Source organism: Tursiops truncatus, chromosome 1 (assembly GCF_011762595.2).
Source record: "Tursiops truncatus isolate mTurTru1 chromosome 1, mTurTru1.mat.Y, whole genome shotgun sequence".
Classification (NCBI taxonomy): Eukaryota; Metazoa; Chordata; class Mammalia; order Artiodactyla; family Delphinidae; genus Tursiops; species Tursiops truncatus.
The window spans coordinates 31,952,919-31,971,416 of record NC_047034.1 but is presented as its reverse complement, the minus strand read 5'-3'; the positions used below and the strand labels follow the sequence as shown (position 1 = coordinate 31,971,416).

Here is an 18,498-nt window from a genome sequence, read left to right as displayed (position 1 = left end):
TCCCCCCCCGCCCCATACCCTCTCCTTCCTGCTCAGGGCTATAGCCTTGAAACATCCCAGAGCTGGCAGCTCAAGAGGCTAAATTCTCCCTATGCTTCCAGAAAGAAACCCCACTTGAAAGTATGAGCGACCATAAATCTCTATGCCTCCAGATAGATGGAACTGCCCTTAAGAGCATGGACTCAAACCAGACTGGTTCAAATCCTGGCTCCCTCCCTTCCCAGCTGTGTGACCTTGGGCAAGTTACTGAACCTCTATTGAGCCTTTATCTCCTCAGTTGTAATAACAGCACCTATGCCCATGGCAAGGACTAAAGGAGATAATCCATGGCAAACACTTAGGACACAATGAGCACTCAACAAATGGTAGCCATGGTGATTACCTTTGTTATTAAAGCAGCCTGGGTGGAGTGGTCTCCCCTTCGTTCATGCATCTTCAGAGATGGAGACCCCACTGCCTCTTCTGACAAGGTATTCCAGACTATCACACATCTTGCAGTCAGGAAATCCCTCCTTAAGGCCCTTCTACTATGACTCCCTTGAACATATTAATCACTTCAGTCCATCCCTTCTTGTCAGTTTTGAGAGTTACTAAAACTGACTGCTCAGCATCCCACACATAATGTCTTCTGCTGCACTTTAAACTCTGCCCTTCATTCCTAGGGGCCTGAAAGGCCTTAGAGACGACCAAATTCAACCCCATCATTATAGAGATGATGACATCATCACAGAGATAATGACACAGACGCCCAATTAGGGAGGGAGTGACTTTTCCCAGGTCACAGAGCAAGTCAGTGGCAGAAGCAAACGTGGTCCTGGGTCTACCGAGGTACAGCCAGGCTGCAGGTTCCATCCCCAGAGCCCCCAAGCTGCCACACTGGCACAATGGCCAGCCTCTATCCTCCAGAGGCTCTGGGGTCTGATGCTTATTAAATATTGGTTTTCTTCTCTCCATTGCTTGGGTGGGTAGCTATGGTGATCCCACATGAGGCACCCCTGAAAGCCTCCGACCCGCTGTAAACACTCCTAAATTCTCTTGATTAAGCCACCACATGTAGATGTCCATGCATTTACATAGCTCTTCCAGACCTAGGATATTTTCAGCCTGCATACCTCCATAAAGTTAGCTATCCATTGGGTAAAATTATATTCCCTTTTATTTGTCCAAAAGCTGAAGCCTTCAAACAGCTAGGGATGGTCCCTAGATCTAGAATGCTTCAATTTGACAAAAAAAAAAAAAAAGATATGCTCAGCCTAAACTCCCACCCCATTCAGAGATGTATAAACTTTGATCATATTTCCTCTCAGATTTCACCTTTCCAGAAATGAAAGTCCTATTTTTTCCACTTCAGACCCCCCCCCCAAAGGAAGTATTAACTACAATGGTGTAAATGATAATAAAAATATTTTGCATCAGCACAGTTTCTTCTACTTATTAAAGTACTCTTACATCCCTTCTTATGGGACTGTCACATCCCTGTGGGGTGATGAGGGCAGGGATTACTCTTCCATGTGACAGACACAACAACAAAGTGTGTTTCCTGGAGTCATGCAATGAGAAGCAGTTTCCTGGCCCCCAGCCCAACGTGCCTCCCACTCTCTCCATTCACTGCCTGGCTACATAAGAGCTCAGGAAGCAGGGAACAGAGGAAGATTCCCAGGCCCTTGGCCCGCTTGCCTTGGTGAGGGCTGCAATTCTCTGGGCCAGCTCAGCCTCCACCTCTGGCAGCGTCTCAGCCTTGCGCATCGTCTGCTGCAGTTTCTGCTCTGCTACCTCCAGTAGCTCCTGCAGATGCTGGGCTTTCTCCTCACACTAGCAAAGTAGGGGGTGGGGAGAAGAGTCAAGAGGGAGTACTGAAGCTTCCCCCACCCCCTGGCCCATCCTCAGTAGAGAGCAAGTGATAGGTCAGAAGCCGCAGGGAGCAATCTTGATTCTTGGCTACCCAGAGATACCTGACTTTCCCTTTCCCAAGGCGGCCAGCACCTCAGGGTCTCCTGGGCCACCAAGGGGAGGTTCCAGCATGATCATTAGGACCTCCAGGGTCAAGTACAGTGTCCCCCAACCCCATCTGCAGGAGTTACCTGGTGGTGCAGGGACTCCTTATTGGCCAGCTCATTCTCCAGTTTGTCGTTGAGGTCATGAATCGATGTGGCCTCACGCTGAGCAGCCAGGTAGCGCTTCTCCAGTGTGGTTATTCGCTTCTCCACGTCCTCCTTCTGGGCTAGAGCCTGAGCAGTACAGGAGAGGATGAGATGAAGGTCATCAGCTTTTTCCTGCCCTAATCGTGTCCGCACCTCCCCACCAAATCTGGCTGGCTATATCTCATCCACATTACCCTATCAGTTTCTGACCTTGACCCATCCCTCCTACCACTCGTCCCCACATTGGACCCTACCAAGTGTTCAGTCTTACACACCTCAGCCCTTGCCTGGCTCTCCCTCTACACCCAGGACATCCAGCAGCTACCTTCCTGAGTGCCAAATACCTGCACCCAGAAAGATACGGTCGGGCCCAGGCCCTTGCTCACTTCCCGGAGGTCCCGCTGATGTTTGCTGCTCAGCTCCTCCGACTTGATAAGGTCCCGGCGGGCCGTGCCCAGGTCCTCCTCAAGTTCGGCCACGGTTGCTGTCAGGGTGACCAGTCGCTCCCGGGCCTGGCTCAACTCAAAGTTCTGCTTCTCCAGGAGCTCCTGCAGCTCTTCTACCTGGCCCGCGTCATGCTCCAGAGACAGTGAACTATCAGTCAGTCATCAGAGCCTTGAGCATCCCATTCCCCTGCCCTGCCCTGGGGAGGTGGGAAGAGGGACAGCACAACCAGAGCAGATCACAGCTCTGCCCCCAATTTTAGAGCACACCTCCAGGTACACCCTTCTTCCTCTGGCCTCCAGAAGCTCATTCCAGACAATGACCAAACACTCTCACTCTCCTGTGTATCTCTTGAAAAATAATCATGCCTAGTTTTACCTGCTATTTCAGCCTCTTGTAACCTAGGAAGGGGCACGACTAGGGGAACAGAGGCTCAGAAAGAGAAGTGATCTCTTAGGTACATGGCACCTAACAATGCAAGTGAACAAACACATTATATGCTTAGCAGTGTGTGTACTGGGCACTAAAACAAAAATCTGTAGAGTTCTTTGCAGATGGGGTAGGGGGAAGAAGGAAAGAGAGATGGTACCATTGGAGAAAGCTCCAAATTTAATTCAAGCAGTTGCTCTACTGCACTAAGGCAGGGCAGGGGCCCCACCTCCTGTCTGGGGTAAAACATGTCCCCTCTATGCAGCTCCCCATGACCCACCTTCCACAGGCATTTCGGTCCCTGTTCCACAGTCCCCTCCTCTTCTGCCACTCCATCCTGAACCCCTGCCTCCTGCTGTAGGGCAGACACCTGTAGGGCACAGTCCCCAGGGCAATGAGTCAAAGAGAAGAGAACCTCCTATATATTCCAGACCCTTCCAAGTCTCCCACCTCCTAGAGAGAGATGTCTCCTGTTGGCTAACAGTCTCCAGTTGAGACAGACGGGAGAAATCTGATGAGGAACAGAGTGGGGAAAAGGGGTAAACCAGCCTTGGCTTCCAGGAGCTGTAGTCTACAGATGGAGGGAGGGCAAGCAGCTTACCTGCTGGTGGGCACCTGCCAACTGCTCTTCCAAGGTGGTCACTCTCTCCAGGGCCACCCGGAGCCGCTCTCGCACCTGTCCAAGATAAAAGGGGAGATGAAGAAAGAAACAGGGACCCCACTGGACTCAAGTTGGAGAAGCCTGGGCTTGGTCTACCACCACTGAGCATAAGGCAAAGAGAAGGACCTGCCAAGGGGCAAATTTCTGAGAGGGAACCTAATAGGATGACATGGAAATTGGATTAATGGTAGGAGGGAGCCAGTTATGAAGCTAGAAGGCAGTTTTCCCTAAACACAGGATTCAGAAATCTCAGAGGAGGGATGCACGGAGGCTCTGGGGAAGGCTGGCTGGATTGGGGGTGGAGGCAGGCTGTGGGCCAGCCTAGGTACCTTCTCATCCAGGGCCTTGTGGTGCACAAACAGTGACTTGAGAGCCTTCAGCACCTCCACCTCACTGGAAACCCCTGAAGGTGACTGAGCCTGACGCTTCACCACAGTCATCCTCAGTGACCGCTCATGACGGGACACTAGGCACTCCAGATGTTCCAGAAGCAACTGGCAGAGAGAAGGGGAGGGCAAGAGGAAGGGCTGTGAGCCTATGCCCCAGGGGCTATAAGCAGGGTCCACACGAACACCCAGCAGACACGAGTACTGCCATGTGTACCATTGTCAGAATGGTGAAATACTTCTATGTGGGTAAACAGCTGCTGCCCCAACTGAATACCTGCCCTAGCCTCTCTCCCAAGACCCCGACCTTTCCCTTGACCCCGAACTAGAGGTGAAAAGCCTAGCACTGATGGTTGAACAAACTGACTATCACCCCAGGGTGATATAAGGCAGGAGGAGGTTAGGATAGGGCTGGGGATGTGCTGGCCCTGGCCATGCCTGCTCCCTTGGTCATACCCCCCACCCCCAAAGCACAAACACACGCCAGGTCACCCCACTTACCCTCGTGTTATTCCGCTCTGCTTTCAGCTCTGATATCTCTTCCTCCCTCTCTAGAAGCTGCTCCCGACACATACTCAGCTCCCGGGTTAAGGTGGCAAATTCCTGAAAACCCCCAAGGCCCCTCAGTGCTTGGGGATCCACCACCTAAGCAGTATCCTGCACGCCCGAGTCAGTGGTGGGATCCTCTCACTTGTCCCTTACTTCCACCAACTGTCCCCAGAAATATCCCTATCCATCCATACTACTAGCATGTGCTTCTCCAGAGGGGAAGCATTCCAAGGGTGTGGTAGGGTGCAATGGAATACAGTTGCATAGAAGAGTGAGAAAGCCACCAGGTCTGCTCTGCGCCCCTTCCCCCTCCAGCCACCAATATAACCTGATTATGTCCTCCCTCCCATTTTGTACTTCTGTTTCTCCAACAATCCAGTGACATTTCCCTTTAGAAGTGGATGGAGGGGAGTTTCACTTCTGGTTTGGCATTAGTAACGTCCCTCCCCAACTCTAACCCCTCTGACACACTGCTGCCAGGGTAATCTCCCAAAGCACAGTGTTGTTTACACCGTTAAATACAAACTTATTATCCTGGTTTCCAGCTTCTCTCGCACAGTTCCTTTCCATACACCCTAAGACCTGGTCAACCTGGGTAACCGCTGTTTACAGTCACTAGTAAACTTCTTAATTCCACACCTTTGCTCAGTGGGCTCCCCCGACCCCTGAAAGCCCAATCTTCTGTCAACACCTGATCTTTCAAAGTCCATCTCAAAGGACACACCTCCTTGGGACCTTTCCAGACTTCCCAGTGGAAGGCTTTCTCCCTCCTCTGAAAACTGTTACGAACACAGGCACTCTGAGCACCTACCATGTACCAGCTCCTGTGCTGGTCACTGGAAACACAGTAACAGAAAAGACATAATCCCTGCCCTCATGAAGCTCCCAGTGAGGGGTTGAGATCAAATCTCAGGTCTGCCCGTTGGTGACCTTGGACAAGATACCTAACCCCTTTGAACCTCTAATCCGAAAGACAATCCTCCCTCAAGTGTTGCTCTGAGGATCAATTATCTGGAAGCTATTTTAGGTGTTGACACTGTTTTAACAATCCTTTGGGGGCCCCTCTTCTCTTCCTCCACATTTTCTTCCTATCATTTGGGCTCTTGTCTATCTCCTTTCTAGTGTTCGAGCTCCCTGGGGGCAGGGACTGGCTCCTTCATCCTGGGGGGGCTTGTTCAGGGCTCCAAACACAGTGGGATAGGATGGGCCCATCTCCCACCCCAACTCCTCACCAGGGCTCCATATTCCTATCTACAGAGCATCACAAGACTCTGCCCCCCGAACGCTTCTGGACCCTGGGTAGGAAACTCAGCCACTCTGGTTCTTCTCCCCACACGTGGGGAGAGGGCCTGGAGCTGAGTCCTGAGCTGTGTGGCCCCTCAGGGCTGCCTCCCTAACCCTTGCAGCACCCCCACAGGCAGGGTGGCCATGAGCAGTTAACCAATCTCCTCAAGTTTCAGCTTCATCATTTGTAAAATAGAGATGATGGTGATAATAGCACTAACTTCAGCACTGTGGAATTTAGTGAAGGAAATTCCAGTCAAAGTGCTTAGCACACAGAAAACACAATAAATGGTGACCATTATTGCTAGTAGTCATGTTGATTGAGGAGAATAAGAGGGGTATCACAGCTCTGCCTATAATATTCCATGTGATGCCTCTTGTTTTTTTCATCTGTGCAATGAGAGGTGGACTAGATAACCTCTAAGGCTTCTCCCATCTCCATTCTCTGTGGTTCGCCACCCACCACTTCCAAGAATAGGACCCTGGTGAGGAGCCTCCATGGTGGAGGTGTCTTTCCAGTATAGCCTGCCACCTTCTGGCTGCATGGGTTCACTGCAGTTGGCAACTAAGGCTGGGTTTTCTTCCTGCATCAAAGTCCATCCTTTTCTCCAGGTGGAGCCAATTTCAGCCTGAGGAGCTTGGGAGTAACAGGGAAAAGTATTATGAAGCAAGGCGAAGGAGAGTAAATGCTCTGTGAATTCCATTTGTTGAGATGCTAATAGACGAAGAGAGCTGAGGGCCCAGAAGCTGAGGGCTCTGAAAGGCTGGGTGAGGGGAAGGGGATGAGGGAGATGCAAGACTATCGGGCCTTACCTGGGGAAGGGCAGAGTTAAGGTGGCACTGGAGCTGGTCTCGCTCATGCAGGGCATCCTGGAGCCGGCTCTGTGTCGCCGCCAAAGTCTCCTGATTCTCCCGAAGGGACTCTAGCAACTTCTCCCGCTCATCCAGCATGTTCACCATCAGCTGCTCAAAGTTGGCGTCAGCATCCGTTCCATGGGGAGACCCCAGGGGGTCCCCCTCGTTGATTGTGGGCATCACTTCACACATGGTGGGGGTGGGCAGGGCCTTCTCAGTGTCAGGGCACAGGGGAGGGTTTCACAGGGTTGGCACCTCCAGGGCGACCCGTGTAGGGGTCTCAGAGCAGGCAGTACCAGGTGAGTGAACAGATGGGCAGGGGCTTCTCCCATGGCATCAGTTGCTCTCGGTCTGAAAGGGGACTGGTGCCCAGAGTGCCCCTGTGAAATGGAGTGAGAGGGCCTGGTTTAACCTCTCAGCGCTGGGGCTGGGTGCCCTATGTCCCCAGGCAAGCAGGCAGCAGCTGAGTGTGGCCATGACAGGCAGGGAGAGCAGGGCTGGAAGAGGGCCCTTTCCTTAGACTGAGCACTGGAGCCTGGCAGAGTCCCAGCTGGGTCCAGCAACAACCATCGTTTCCAGAGGGCAGTGATCTGTTGGAGAAGAGACTGCTGTGAGAAACAGCTGAGCAGAGAAGGGCATCCAGGAGGTGGGTGAGGGGAGAGGAGGCAGGAACGTGGACCAGAACGTGGGGAAAGAGGGTGAAGAGTTGGCGCATGCCCCTTCTCCGGGCTTACTCACTCAGATGGTGCCTTCCTTAGTTCTCCCAAGAAATGCACATGCCCACTGCTGTAGCCTCTGTCACCAGCTTCCCCCACCCACAGCTGTCAGAAGTGCAGCCGCAGTGGAGTGGTTCCCCCTCCCACGTGGCTTGCTGGCCAAATATAGAAATAATTCAGTAAGCGGCAAGGGAGCAGCCGGAAGGCTGCCCAGAGTCCTCCCGAGACCTGGGGCTGTGAGAGTGGGAGGAGAGGAAATAGGGTCCCTGCCCCACCCCATAGGTTTCTCCCCCACATTCAGGCCAAGGCAAGCACAGAACAGGTTAAAGGGCTCTTAGTGGGTGTGAGTCCCATACAGGATGGACTACTGGGCTCATAGGAAACAGGGACAGAGTACCTCCTACCCTGACCACTGGCACAACATGGCTCCTTGAAAAGGCACAGGCTGGACACTGGGGCAGGCAGACAGCCCTGACCTGCTCCATGCCCATCATTCAGGGAGGAGGCTCTGGCTCAAGTCATCCCCTACTCCTGAAACCTGGCAGACAGCAGGCTTCCATTCTAAACTCATGGCCTACCACCTCTGGGTTGGAGCAGAGACAGAATGGTGTAAAGGATTCATGTTGGTAGGTGGGGGAGATGTTACTCTCCTAGGGCAGGGCTTCCATGTGGGGCCCCTGCTCGTGTCTGGGAATCTTCTCCCTCCATGTAACTTCCCAATACTGGCACTGTCAGAAAGTCACCAGCTAGGGTGGTTAGCATGTTGACAGCCTGGCAGTAACGCCTTGAGCCTGGCACAGGGAAGCGCAGTGGTCAGAGCAAAGGAAGGTGAACCGAGGAAGGCAGCATGCAGCTAGGGATTTCTGCCTGCCATCAGCTTCCAACCTCCCTGCTCACTGCTGGAAGGCCACCACCTTAATCAGTTTTCAGAGGGAGCTGTCTTCAGAGCTCCTGTTTTATGAGAGATGGGATGTGAGACACCCAGCACAGTAATGGGCACTCAGAGAAGCCCCGTAAATGCTGCTTTCCTTCCTTCCCTACCCCATCCCCATTTGGGAGACACAGAGTCAGCTTCCTGTTCACCCCTCAGGTAGCAGACTGGGGAATAGGCAGACTGGGAGGGTCAGGGAGAGGACAGGCGGCATTTGGACCCAGTATGAGGTGAAAAGTCAGACACAGGGAACCTCTGGCCTGTGGCAGGATTGAACCTAGCAGGGGAACCAAAAACGGGCCGTGTCTCTTCTACCTGAACCCCCCTGTCATCCCCTTATCCCCTCCCCCAGAAACGGGGGATAGCCAAGGTGAGGCTGGGGAGGAACTTGGGCATGGATAAGAGAAAAGTTAGAGTGCCAGCTTGAGAACTCCCAAGCTCATACCCACAGCCATTCCCAGAGGGCCCAGTAGTTCAGGCAGCATGTGGGCGTGCCCACACAGGCACACAGGGAGACACAGGAACTTGGAGACTTAGGACATACACATGTTCCCAGACACAAAAACTGGATACACACTCTGATCCAGGGATCCATTCCCCAAGCCGGACAGCCACCATAAAGGGCAGGGTTCCAAGAGGTGAAAAGTAGCACCTTGGTCTGCACCCTACCTTACACCAATATCGCTGCCCCACAGAGCAGCTGGGAGCAGGTAGGAGGGGCTGCTACCCCAGTCTTGCCAGAGGTGCCATCTCACTAATGCTAATAACAGCAAGTCCTCTGATTCTCCAACCCACTTCACCCTAAAGCTTCAATCTGTGAGGTTTAAAGGCCACACTGGCCCCCCATACCTCTCCAAGCTCATCAACAGCCAGGCCCTCATCCCTTCCCACTCCCCTACCCCCATCCCAAGAAGAAATGAGAAGCAGAAAAGAAGGCCAGTCTGGGGAAGGGGCCCCCTATGGCAGAGGCTGTCTTTTGGAGAAGAGTATAGTGTGCTCAGGAGCTCAGGGACTCAGTCCAACAGATCTCCAGGCAGCCTGCAGTGTAATATAGAGGAAGGAGCCCAGAGCGGGGACTCTGGAGACCTGAGCTGCAGTTCTGCCAGACCAGCTGAGTGATCTTGGGCTTGTCATGACCTACTAAGGCCTCTACTGTAAGAACCCACAGCCCTTATTTAGTCCACCTCAGAGGGATGAGATCATGGATAAAGAGTTTGGAGAAGCACCCCACAATTGTAGGGGAGTATGAATTACCTTAGTAGTGGGCAAAGGCGGGCCTGTGGGTGGGTTTTGCCTCTCACTGTTGTGGCCTCTCCCGTTGCAGAGCACAGGCTCTGGACGCTCAGGCTCAGCGGCCATGGCTCACGGGCCCAGCTGCTCCACAGCATGTGGGATCTTCCCGGACCGGGGCAAGAACCCATGTCCCCTGCATCGGCAGGCGGACTCTCAACCACTGCGCCACCAGGGAAGCCCTGTGGGTGGGTTTTTAATGACTCCTTATGGGAAAGGGGTTGGGAAGTTCTCAGGAAGGAAACATAGGACCTCAGGCTGCCCACAGTGATGTGCTGGCCATTTGGACTGACTTGGCCTCCTCAAATCCTCCTAGTCATTCTGGTAACTGAGAAGCTGGCTTCAGTGCCATCAGCCCTTTCCCAGCCTCCTTCCAAACCGAGAGCCAGGTAGCGACTCCACTTACCCTAGTGAACTGGCATCATGTAGAGCAGGTTGAAGATGAGCCCAGAGATGTATGCCAGACAGATGCCCCTGAGATGACTGTCCAGGACTTCCTCTCCCTGTCCCCACAAACTGCACAAGCATGGTGAGCAGAAGGGAGCTTGAAGACAGCCACATCAGGACGCCTGGCTTTTCCTGGTTCCATGGCCATCTTTAAATAGCGCAATTATCATCTCAGCCTAACACAAGCCTCCTCAACTCCTGCATAATTTCTAAGTAACACTCACAAGTCCTGATTCAGAGACGAAAGCTACCAGCCCCCAAAGCAAACATATGTGAGGGGTTTTGCCAAGTGAGGAGTGTGGGCAGGCTGTGACACAACAGAGAAGGGCTCCAGACTGAGCTGATGTGTGTGTGAGGAGGGAGGGGTCAGATGAAAGCCAGGCCTCTGGGCTTTTAAACACAGAAGAAGCAGACTCTGAGGCCTCTTTGGCTCCCCCCAAATCACCCCCATCTTTTCCTAACAAACAGGAGGGATGGGCACTTGGGTCTGATGCTCTAGCTGGCCACATGCACACACAGACAGGCTGGCTCCCCACTGCCCTGCCAGATGGCAGGCCCCACCATGGTGAGACAGCTCAGCAAAGGCAAAGCTACCAGCTCCCATAGAAGCCAAAGGGCCAGGGCAAAGCTTCCAGGAGCTGTGCTCAAGTCTAAGTGGGCCATGAGCCACACAAAGAGGGCGCTTCAAGGTAAAGAGGTAAGAGAGGAAGGTCAGATACCCACCCAAAAGGGTGAAGACCTGAGGAAATGGGGAGGGAAGTGGTCATCTAGGAAAATAATAACAATTATAATAGCAACTATGATTTATTCAATATTTACCATGTGCCAGACACTGTGTTGTCAGTGGACATATATTAACTTACTTTAATCCTCACAAGTCCTTGCAAGGAAGACACAATTCTTCTTCTCATTTCACAGATGTGAGAATTGGGACTTAAGTCATGTAATCAAGTCTATTACAGCTAGTAAGAGGAAGAGCTAGGATTCAAGTCCAGTCTGTCTGACTCCAAAGAGGGGTAGGGAATGGAGGAAGAGGGAGTGGACATGACTCCTTCTGGCATCGTGTTTCTTCCAAGAGGCCAAGGCACTTGGGCCCTGGCCCTTGTCGCCTTCATCCAGGGAGATGGCAGCCTAGGGATAGCTCACCTCGGGCCTCCTCCACTGATCCTCCTCTAGCTTGAGCGAAGGCCTCTGTGTAGCAGGCATCATGGTCATGAGGCAGTCACTTCCCCACTGGAAGTGACCTGTCTCCAAAGCCTCATCTACCACCTACCCAATTCTCTCCCTCTACCGCCTAGCTGGCTCCATACTGAGTTGTAAGGAGACTGCCTGAGTTCCCCATACCATACCACATTCCCACAGGAGCTACAGAAACACATTCTTCTGAGCCCTCAGCCCCACTCACCCTGTGGCGTTTTCAGATACCATCCTCCCAGTAGCATGAAGTCTCACTCCCCACCTCTCTTTTCCTCTAATCGAGAAGCTTCTCCTCCTCCCTTGTTCCTCTCCCTATCCAGCTCAACATCCCAAGAAGATTTGCCCTCACTCATCCTCTTCTCCAAAGCCCAGTCAAGCCCTCTCTCCCCTGCTACTCCCTAGCTCTGCCCACTGTCATGCTCTCAGAGCCCACCTATTGCTCATGAGCTTCTAGCACCTCACCTGGCCTGCCTCAGTCTTCCTTTCCATGTTAGTCTAAGGAACTCCTGATCACCCTTCTAAGCTCATCTTAAATACCACTTTCTCCAAGGAGCCTTTTCTGATTCCCCCCCATACATAAGATTGGCTGTTCCACTGACCCAGCACAGCCTTTCCCTCTGTTTGTGCAACATAGACTCATCTGAAGACTCTAAGGTAAGAACCATAACCTAATTATCTTTGGATGCTCCAACACTTACCACGGTCCTGACATACAAGGAGCTGAATGGATACATGTGACAGAGTCATTCTGCGAAGTGCATCTCTGACCAACTTTAAAGAAGGGGAACTCTAAAATAGAAAAAACTGACTCAAGGCCTGGGAATAGGTTCATTTGTCTTCCCCTCTGAAAAATTAAAGCTTCTTTACAGCAAGATGGAGGCCACTCCTGCCTCGAAAGGAAGACTCTGGAGCAGGTTGATGGGCTGGCTCCTCCACTGACATGTGACTCTGGAAAGACACCTAATCTCTCTGAGCCTCCGTTCTTCATCTGTGAAATGGAGATGACAATAATATTCACCTCACATAGCTGATGTGAGGATTACTAGAGTTAACATATGCAAAGTGTTGACATCCATGTCCAGCAAACATTCAGTAAGTGTTAACTCTTAGCACCCCAGGCTCCTGAAGCACCTCAAGGCTGGGCCCACTCCAATTACAATAAGAAAACTAAAAATCTATATTAGCTACAGGAAGCCTTCCAAGAGAAAAACACTCTTGGAAAAGCTTTATTGACAGTTTCTCACTGCTGGCCACAAATCACTTCTAAATCATCCAGTTCCCTGGGCCCCTAAAAGGCCAGCAGTTAGACTTTCTCTGGGCATCAGGTTCCTAAATCTGGAAAATGAAGGTTGTAACACACAACACGATACAGTGATCTTACAGGGTGTCATGAGGGTCAAAGGAGTTAAGAGACATGAAACTGTTCTGAAAAGTATAAAATGCTACCCAAGCACAGGTTAGCACTGACTGCCAGCCCAGATACTCAACTTCCGAACATCGGTGCATTCTGTTGATTCAGGAAGAGGCCTCTCTATCTGACAGGTTCCTCTGGGCCCGTATCTGTGAAGCCCATCCCTCCAGCTGCTCCCCAGGAGTTAGTTATGAACCACCTCTTGCTAAGACATGGCCTATCATTTGAGTAAGCAAACAACTTTCTGTCCAAACCAGGATAGTGAATGGAAGCACTGTTAACAACCACACCAGGGCACAGATATAAACTGCAGCTGCCCCGGGCATGCCTAGCCGTATGGTTACTCTCATTCTCACCACCCCAGGAGGACTAATGTCAAAGGCTAGTGGGGAAAGGAGGACTGCAAGTCTCTGTGCACCTCCAAAATAGTTCCGCTTCAAAATTACAGCCATCACAACTACATCTTTAAATTAAGCCAGGGATTTGCAAACTGGGCTTTATGATAGAGTACCTTTGGGGCAGCCCGGGACGAAAAAAGGGGAAAGAGGTGAGACAGACACAAAGGGCTCTGAACTCTCTTTCCTTTCTTTAATCTCATCAACTCCAAGTCTGTCAATTTTACTGGACATGTGATTAAGGTTTCATTTGTATAAAAGGGTTCCAGGCCTAAAAGAGGTTAGAAGATCCCTGGTAAGTATTGTCTACAGAGACCTCTGCTAAAATAGATACATGTTCTCTCAGAGAGGCAGCACATCAATGCAACAGAGAAAAAAACCTGGGAAGGCTACACAGGTGACACTGGGGGCCCACATTCTAAATGTCTAGTAGAGATAATTTATTTACAAAAGCTAAGATAGGCAGGACCTGGCTTTCGCTGAACTTACATCATTAAGTACAGTAACCCTAACCATCTTCTGCTAATCAGAGCCATTGATTAACACTTATAGATGTCCTCAAATAATGTTTGCAAAAGAAGAAACAAAGTAATAAATGTCATTTATTTGGAGGATAAAAATCTTTCAAACTAGAGGTCTGTGTGGGACAAATCTGGGTCCTCTGGTGTTCACAAAAAACTGCTCAGAGGTTTCTGTGTTTGTAGGTCAGCCCATCAGATTAGAGAGCTGTCACATAGCAGAAAACAGAACTGCTCAGGGGTAATCAGGAACACCAGAAGGGAGTGCTGCCAGGTGCTGGGGTGTGAAAGGTCTAGAGTACACAGAACTACCCAGAGACATATAGGCACCACAAAAAGTGTGTATGTGTATGTGATCACAAAAGTATGGGGGCTATATGTGGTTATGACACAGAGAGAACGTGGGGGAAGGCATGTATATTCACACAACAGAGTGTGTAAGTGCATAGTCATGAGAATTTGTGGCATAAATGTGTAATCATGAAAGAGAAGCATGTGTGTGTGTGTGTGTGTGTGTGTGTGTGTGTGTGTGTGTGTAACAGTATGGTCATGAGAATGGGGTCCTGAGCGCATGTGCATGAGAGAGCATGAGTATGTATAACGGTGAGATTGTGTGTGGATGTGTGTGGTCATAAGTGTATGACAGGGCTCATGATGGTATACGACTGTGGTCGTGAGAATGCATGTGTGTGTGCAGTCATAAGAATGCATCTGGGAGTCATGAAATCATGTATGTTCATAAGAGCTCATGGGTGCCGTGAGAGCTTTGTGTGTGTGCATGATCATGAAAGCGTATCACTGGTCATGAAAGAGTGTAAGTGTATATGTGGTCTTGAATTTCTGTGGGAATGTATGAGAGGGAAAGGAGGGAAGGATGAGGATAATAATGAAGGAATGAAAATTCCACTTGTTCCATGTGCTCTGTCCCAAACAAGGGCCAAAATTTTGGGGTACTCCACAACTGGCCTAGTGTGAGCTGAGGTCAAGGAACTGGGCCGAGCCCACCCTTCTACTTACCACCATCCATCAGAGCTCTACTGCCCAATCTCCCGAGCCCAGGGCTCCGTGTGCATTAGAGATGGCAGTGGTCACCCCCTAAGTCTCCCAGAATGCTCACTCTTCATGGAACAGTCAACGTCAAGCTCCTGACCTGGCTGCACTTCCCAGGCCCTCCTCTCAGCAGCTATCCTCTAAGCCAGCGGTCCACAACCTTTTTGGCACCAGGGACTGGTTTCGTAGAAGACAATTTTTCCACGGACGGAGTTGGCGGGGGCATTGTTCAGGTGGTAATGTGAGAGATGGGGAGCGATGGGAAGCGGCAGATGAAGATTCGCTCGCTGGCCCGCCACTCACCTCCTGCTGTGCTGCCTAGTTCCTAACAGGCCTTGGCCTGGTACCTGTCTGCGGCCTGGGGGTTGGGGACCCCTGCTCTAAGCCAAACACAGGAAAATCCTCTTTTGTAGTAGCTGTCAAGAACCTCTATCATCCAGTGCCGACCCCCACCCCTGCCCATACTTGGAACTGCAGATTCCGGCTTGAAAGGTTTTCTGAAGTCATGCAGGCCAACCTCCCACCCTGGGAGGGAGCTCCTTCCACAACATCCCTGACAGTTCAGTCTTTACTTGATTATCCTTCAGGAATAAGGAGCTCACAGCTAAATGAGGAATCCCTCATTGTCCTAAGGAAGTTTTTCTTAAATTAAATGGAAACCTATCTCTCCTTTAAAATGACAGTTATCTATCTGAAGACAGTGGCCATGAAGTCACATCAGACATGCATTTAATTTATGAGAATAAATAAAATTCCACTGACTGGGCAAAGTGAGCAATAAAGGCCTCTAAATGCAAACCAGCTATTTCATCTGACACTTAACTACAAAATTATACTTGTACTTAAATACTCTTTTAAATCATTGTATACATTATGTATTTTTATAATTACTATATAATATATACTATATCTGTACATTAGTATTATTATTCAGAGTTATAAACCTAAACCACATACCATGGCTTTATGGGAGATTTAGGAATTTTCACTTCACTGCCTATAGAATCTAATTCCCCCACTGATGTAATACCACTGTATTGGGTCCCCAGAGGATCCTCTGCTCCTGGTTAAATATTTGTAGTTGCAAGGAGGTTTCATTGAACCCAGAGGATCTGAAGACAGATCTCTTTAATTCAATCCAATGATTACTGTCAGTAGACTTCCTATGCTGTAGTAGATTACTTACTTAGCTAGGAATTGTTATGGATACAAAAGGCAAGTAAGATACAGTCTTTACCCTTAACAAGTTCACAGTCTACCTGAAAGAACTTAAGATATACAAGTAATCATTTGGGAGCAATACGGAGTAGCATGTGATCAAAGATTCAGTCTCTGGCACAGCCTGGGGGTCAGCACTGAGCACCACTTGGAGTATGACCAACTGAATTAACTGGTGATAGTTTCTCCTCCAGCTCTTTGAGGATGAAGCAACCCCAGCCAAGGCCTCTCAGCCCCTGACTGACAGGCAAGAAGTGGCTCTGGATTAGAACTGACTTCACCTGGGGGAACAGAAGACACTCGAGGGAGGCGGGGGGCTGCAGCTCCCAATGCTCTCCGAAAGCAGAGCAATGAGCTGGGCAGCAATCATGCTTCTTGCGTGACTGGTGAGCCAGCGGCCAAGAGATAAGAGGGGAGTCCTCAGGCTCTGCCAGCCCTGGAGTTTCATACCATCCTGGCTTAGAGCTCCTTCCCCCACTGCTATTTCCCCATGACATTCTCAGGTCCTAACAGGCCACTCCCAATTCAGAAAAGGTCCCCTAGAAACACCCCCTCTCAGAGTTCGCCCAGCACCAGCACCTCTGAGTACTCTTTACTCTGCTGGCCATCCCAAGTGCCACACTCCTGTGAGCCAGCACCACACGCCCTCCAGAGCTAATTATAGCTCAGTGAGCAAGCAGGCCAGGGGGGGGATGTATGGTGACTTCATGTGGCTGCAGTACACACTCACCCCTCCCTCTGACCCCACTCCCTCCCCTCCATTTCTCCCAATTCCCTACCTGGGACTTAGACTCTGAGGCAGCTTTCACTCAGTCCTCCATGCTCCATACCAACTCCTCCTCTCCAGTACACACACACCACACACAACTCCATACCACTCAGAAACCACACGTTGTTTCTATGTCAACCCATCCAAGGGCCTAAAGCCCCAGAGTAGAGTATCCCTGGCATAGAAAGACCTCAGCTATCTCCCCCATATCCTAAAGTCCCATTGGCCCCCACCTCCCTGGCCCTGCTCCTCTCCCTAGCTCTCACCCTGCTATCCTCAGAGGCTCTCTCTGAAAGGATCCACAAGCAATCCCTGACAGCTCTTTCAGCTCTAAGATTTCAGCAATCTCCTAGAAAGGAGACCCAGCAGCCTGTCTGCCTGCCCTGCCCTGCCCCTCCAATCTCTCCTTAGCACCCAGCTGCCAGACCTTCCTTATACATGCCACAGTTCCGGCATCATGACGTGCTCAGCTGCACATGCCCAGATACCACTGCACGAGATTTCCCTTTCACATCCCCCCACCCCTACTCTTCTATCTTCCAGAGATGGTGTCTCCCATTGTGCTGGGTGTCTAGTGCATTCTTGGCCCCCGATAACCATTGTGCCATTCATTGCTTCATTTTTATCTTGAGATACCTTTTATCCCAGGCAGCCTCCTCACACCTCAGGACAAAGTCCTAGAAAACAGCCAAAGGAAATCATTCAAACTGTTCCTTTTGCTAAGGTAGTTTTCCTTGGGACTCCCTGCTAATTAATAGTGGTAGGGGGCGGATAGGTTGGAATCCAGTTCAGACAGTTATTTGAAAGGATGTGGACAGGGCTCTGGCTTTTTCTTATCCAATAGCAATGTAACAAAATTGGGGCTGGTGGAGGGCGGGGAGCGGGGGCTGGCGGTGTGCAGAGCTGTTAACAGTGTCTACTGTGTGTACCTTTCAGGTGCTCCATAGCCCTAAATTGCCTTCAGAAGACTTAGCACCTAGGATGGTGTCTGGCATTATAGTAGGTGCCCAATTAACATTTGTTGGATGTCAAACAAAGTACTAGGTACCAGTTCCAACGGGGAAGACTGGGGGAAGAACCTGAAACGTGGCTACTGGAGGAGCCCCTTAAGCTCCCGCCAGGAGGGGATCTCCATGCTAAGCAGAGTCTCCTCCTTAACCACTTGCTCACCACATAGGACAGCAGCCCCAATTCCCCCACCCCTCTACCAGCATACCTCTCCTCAAAGGTGACTTTAGCACCTGGTGGCACCTTGTCCTCAATCCCTCCTCCTCAAAACAAAAAACCCAGCCACACCTCGTTTCCAAGTCTTTCAACCGGACCTCTCTCTTCCCACCCACCACCAAACTGTACGGGGAAAACATCCCTACTGCGTGGTCGAAAGTCAGTTCCCCACTCCCACCCTCCCAGCTCAGGAATCTGTATTCCAGCACTCTTTTATGGTTGCGCCCACACTCAACCCCACCTTCACCAGACCTCGGATTGGCCGCTCCTTCCACCCCACCGCCCTGGCACTGCAGAGATGGGGGCATCTCTGGCACAGCCTGAGACTGGCAGTTCGAGGAATGGAGAGCTAGCAATATTAAGAACGGGTGATATGAGCAACGTGGGAAGGAATAAGACCCCCGGGAAGAGCGAAGACCTCAGTACCTCTTGTGCCAAAGGAGCGGAGATGGCCCAGGCTCTTCTTCTCTGACTCTCCTGGAGGGGAAATGGGGGCGCAGTCCATCCAGTTTCCACCGGGAGAGTTGCCAACTCAGCCCCCCCGCCCCAAGCTGATGGAGCTGAAGGCGAACTCCATGCCCTC

At 51.0% G+C, this 18,498-nt stretch overlaps 1 protein-coding gene across 2 annotated transcripts in view; it reads right to left on the bottom strand.

Moving 5' to 3' along the window:
- PPFIA4 (PTPRF interacting protein alpha 4) overlaps nt 1-7,463 on the bottom strand; it is a 37,068-nt gene extending 29,605 nt beyond the window's left edge. For both annotated transcript variants that reach the window (XM_073801919.1, XM_019918748.3), the window contains exons 1-8: nt 6,708-7,463; nt 4,563-4,664; nt 4,005-4,169; nt 3,616-3,690; nt 3,295-3,384; nt 2,528-2,719; nt 2,082-2,228; nt 1,678-1,812 (exon numbers count right to left, since the gene is read on the bottom strand). In XM_073801919.1, the coding sequence (XP_073658020.1) occupies nt 1,678-1,812; nt 2,082-2,228; nt 2,528-2,719; nt 3,295-3,384; nt 3,616-3,690; nt 4,005-4,169; nt 4,563-4,664; nt 6,708-6,941 (1,140 nt within the window). In that variant the 5' untranslated portion in view covers nt 6,942-7,463. The remainder of the gene's footprint in view (nt 1-1,677; nt 1,813-2,081; nt 2,229-2,527; nt 2,720-3,294; nt 3,385-3,615; nt 3,691-4,004; nt 4,170-4,562; nt 4,665-6,707) is intronic.
- Nucleotides 7,464-18,498: the final 11,035 nt, after the last annotated feature.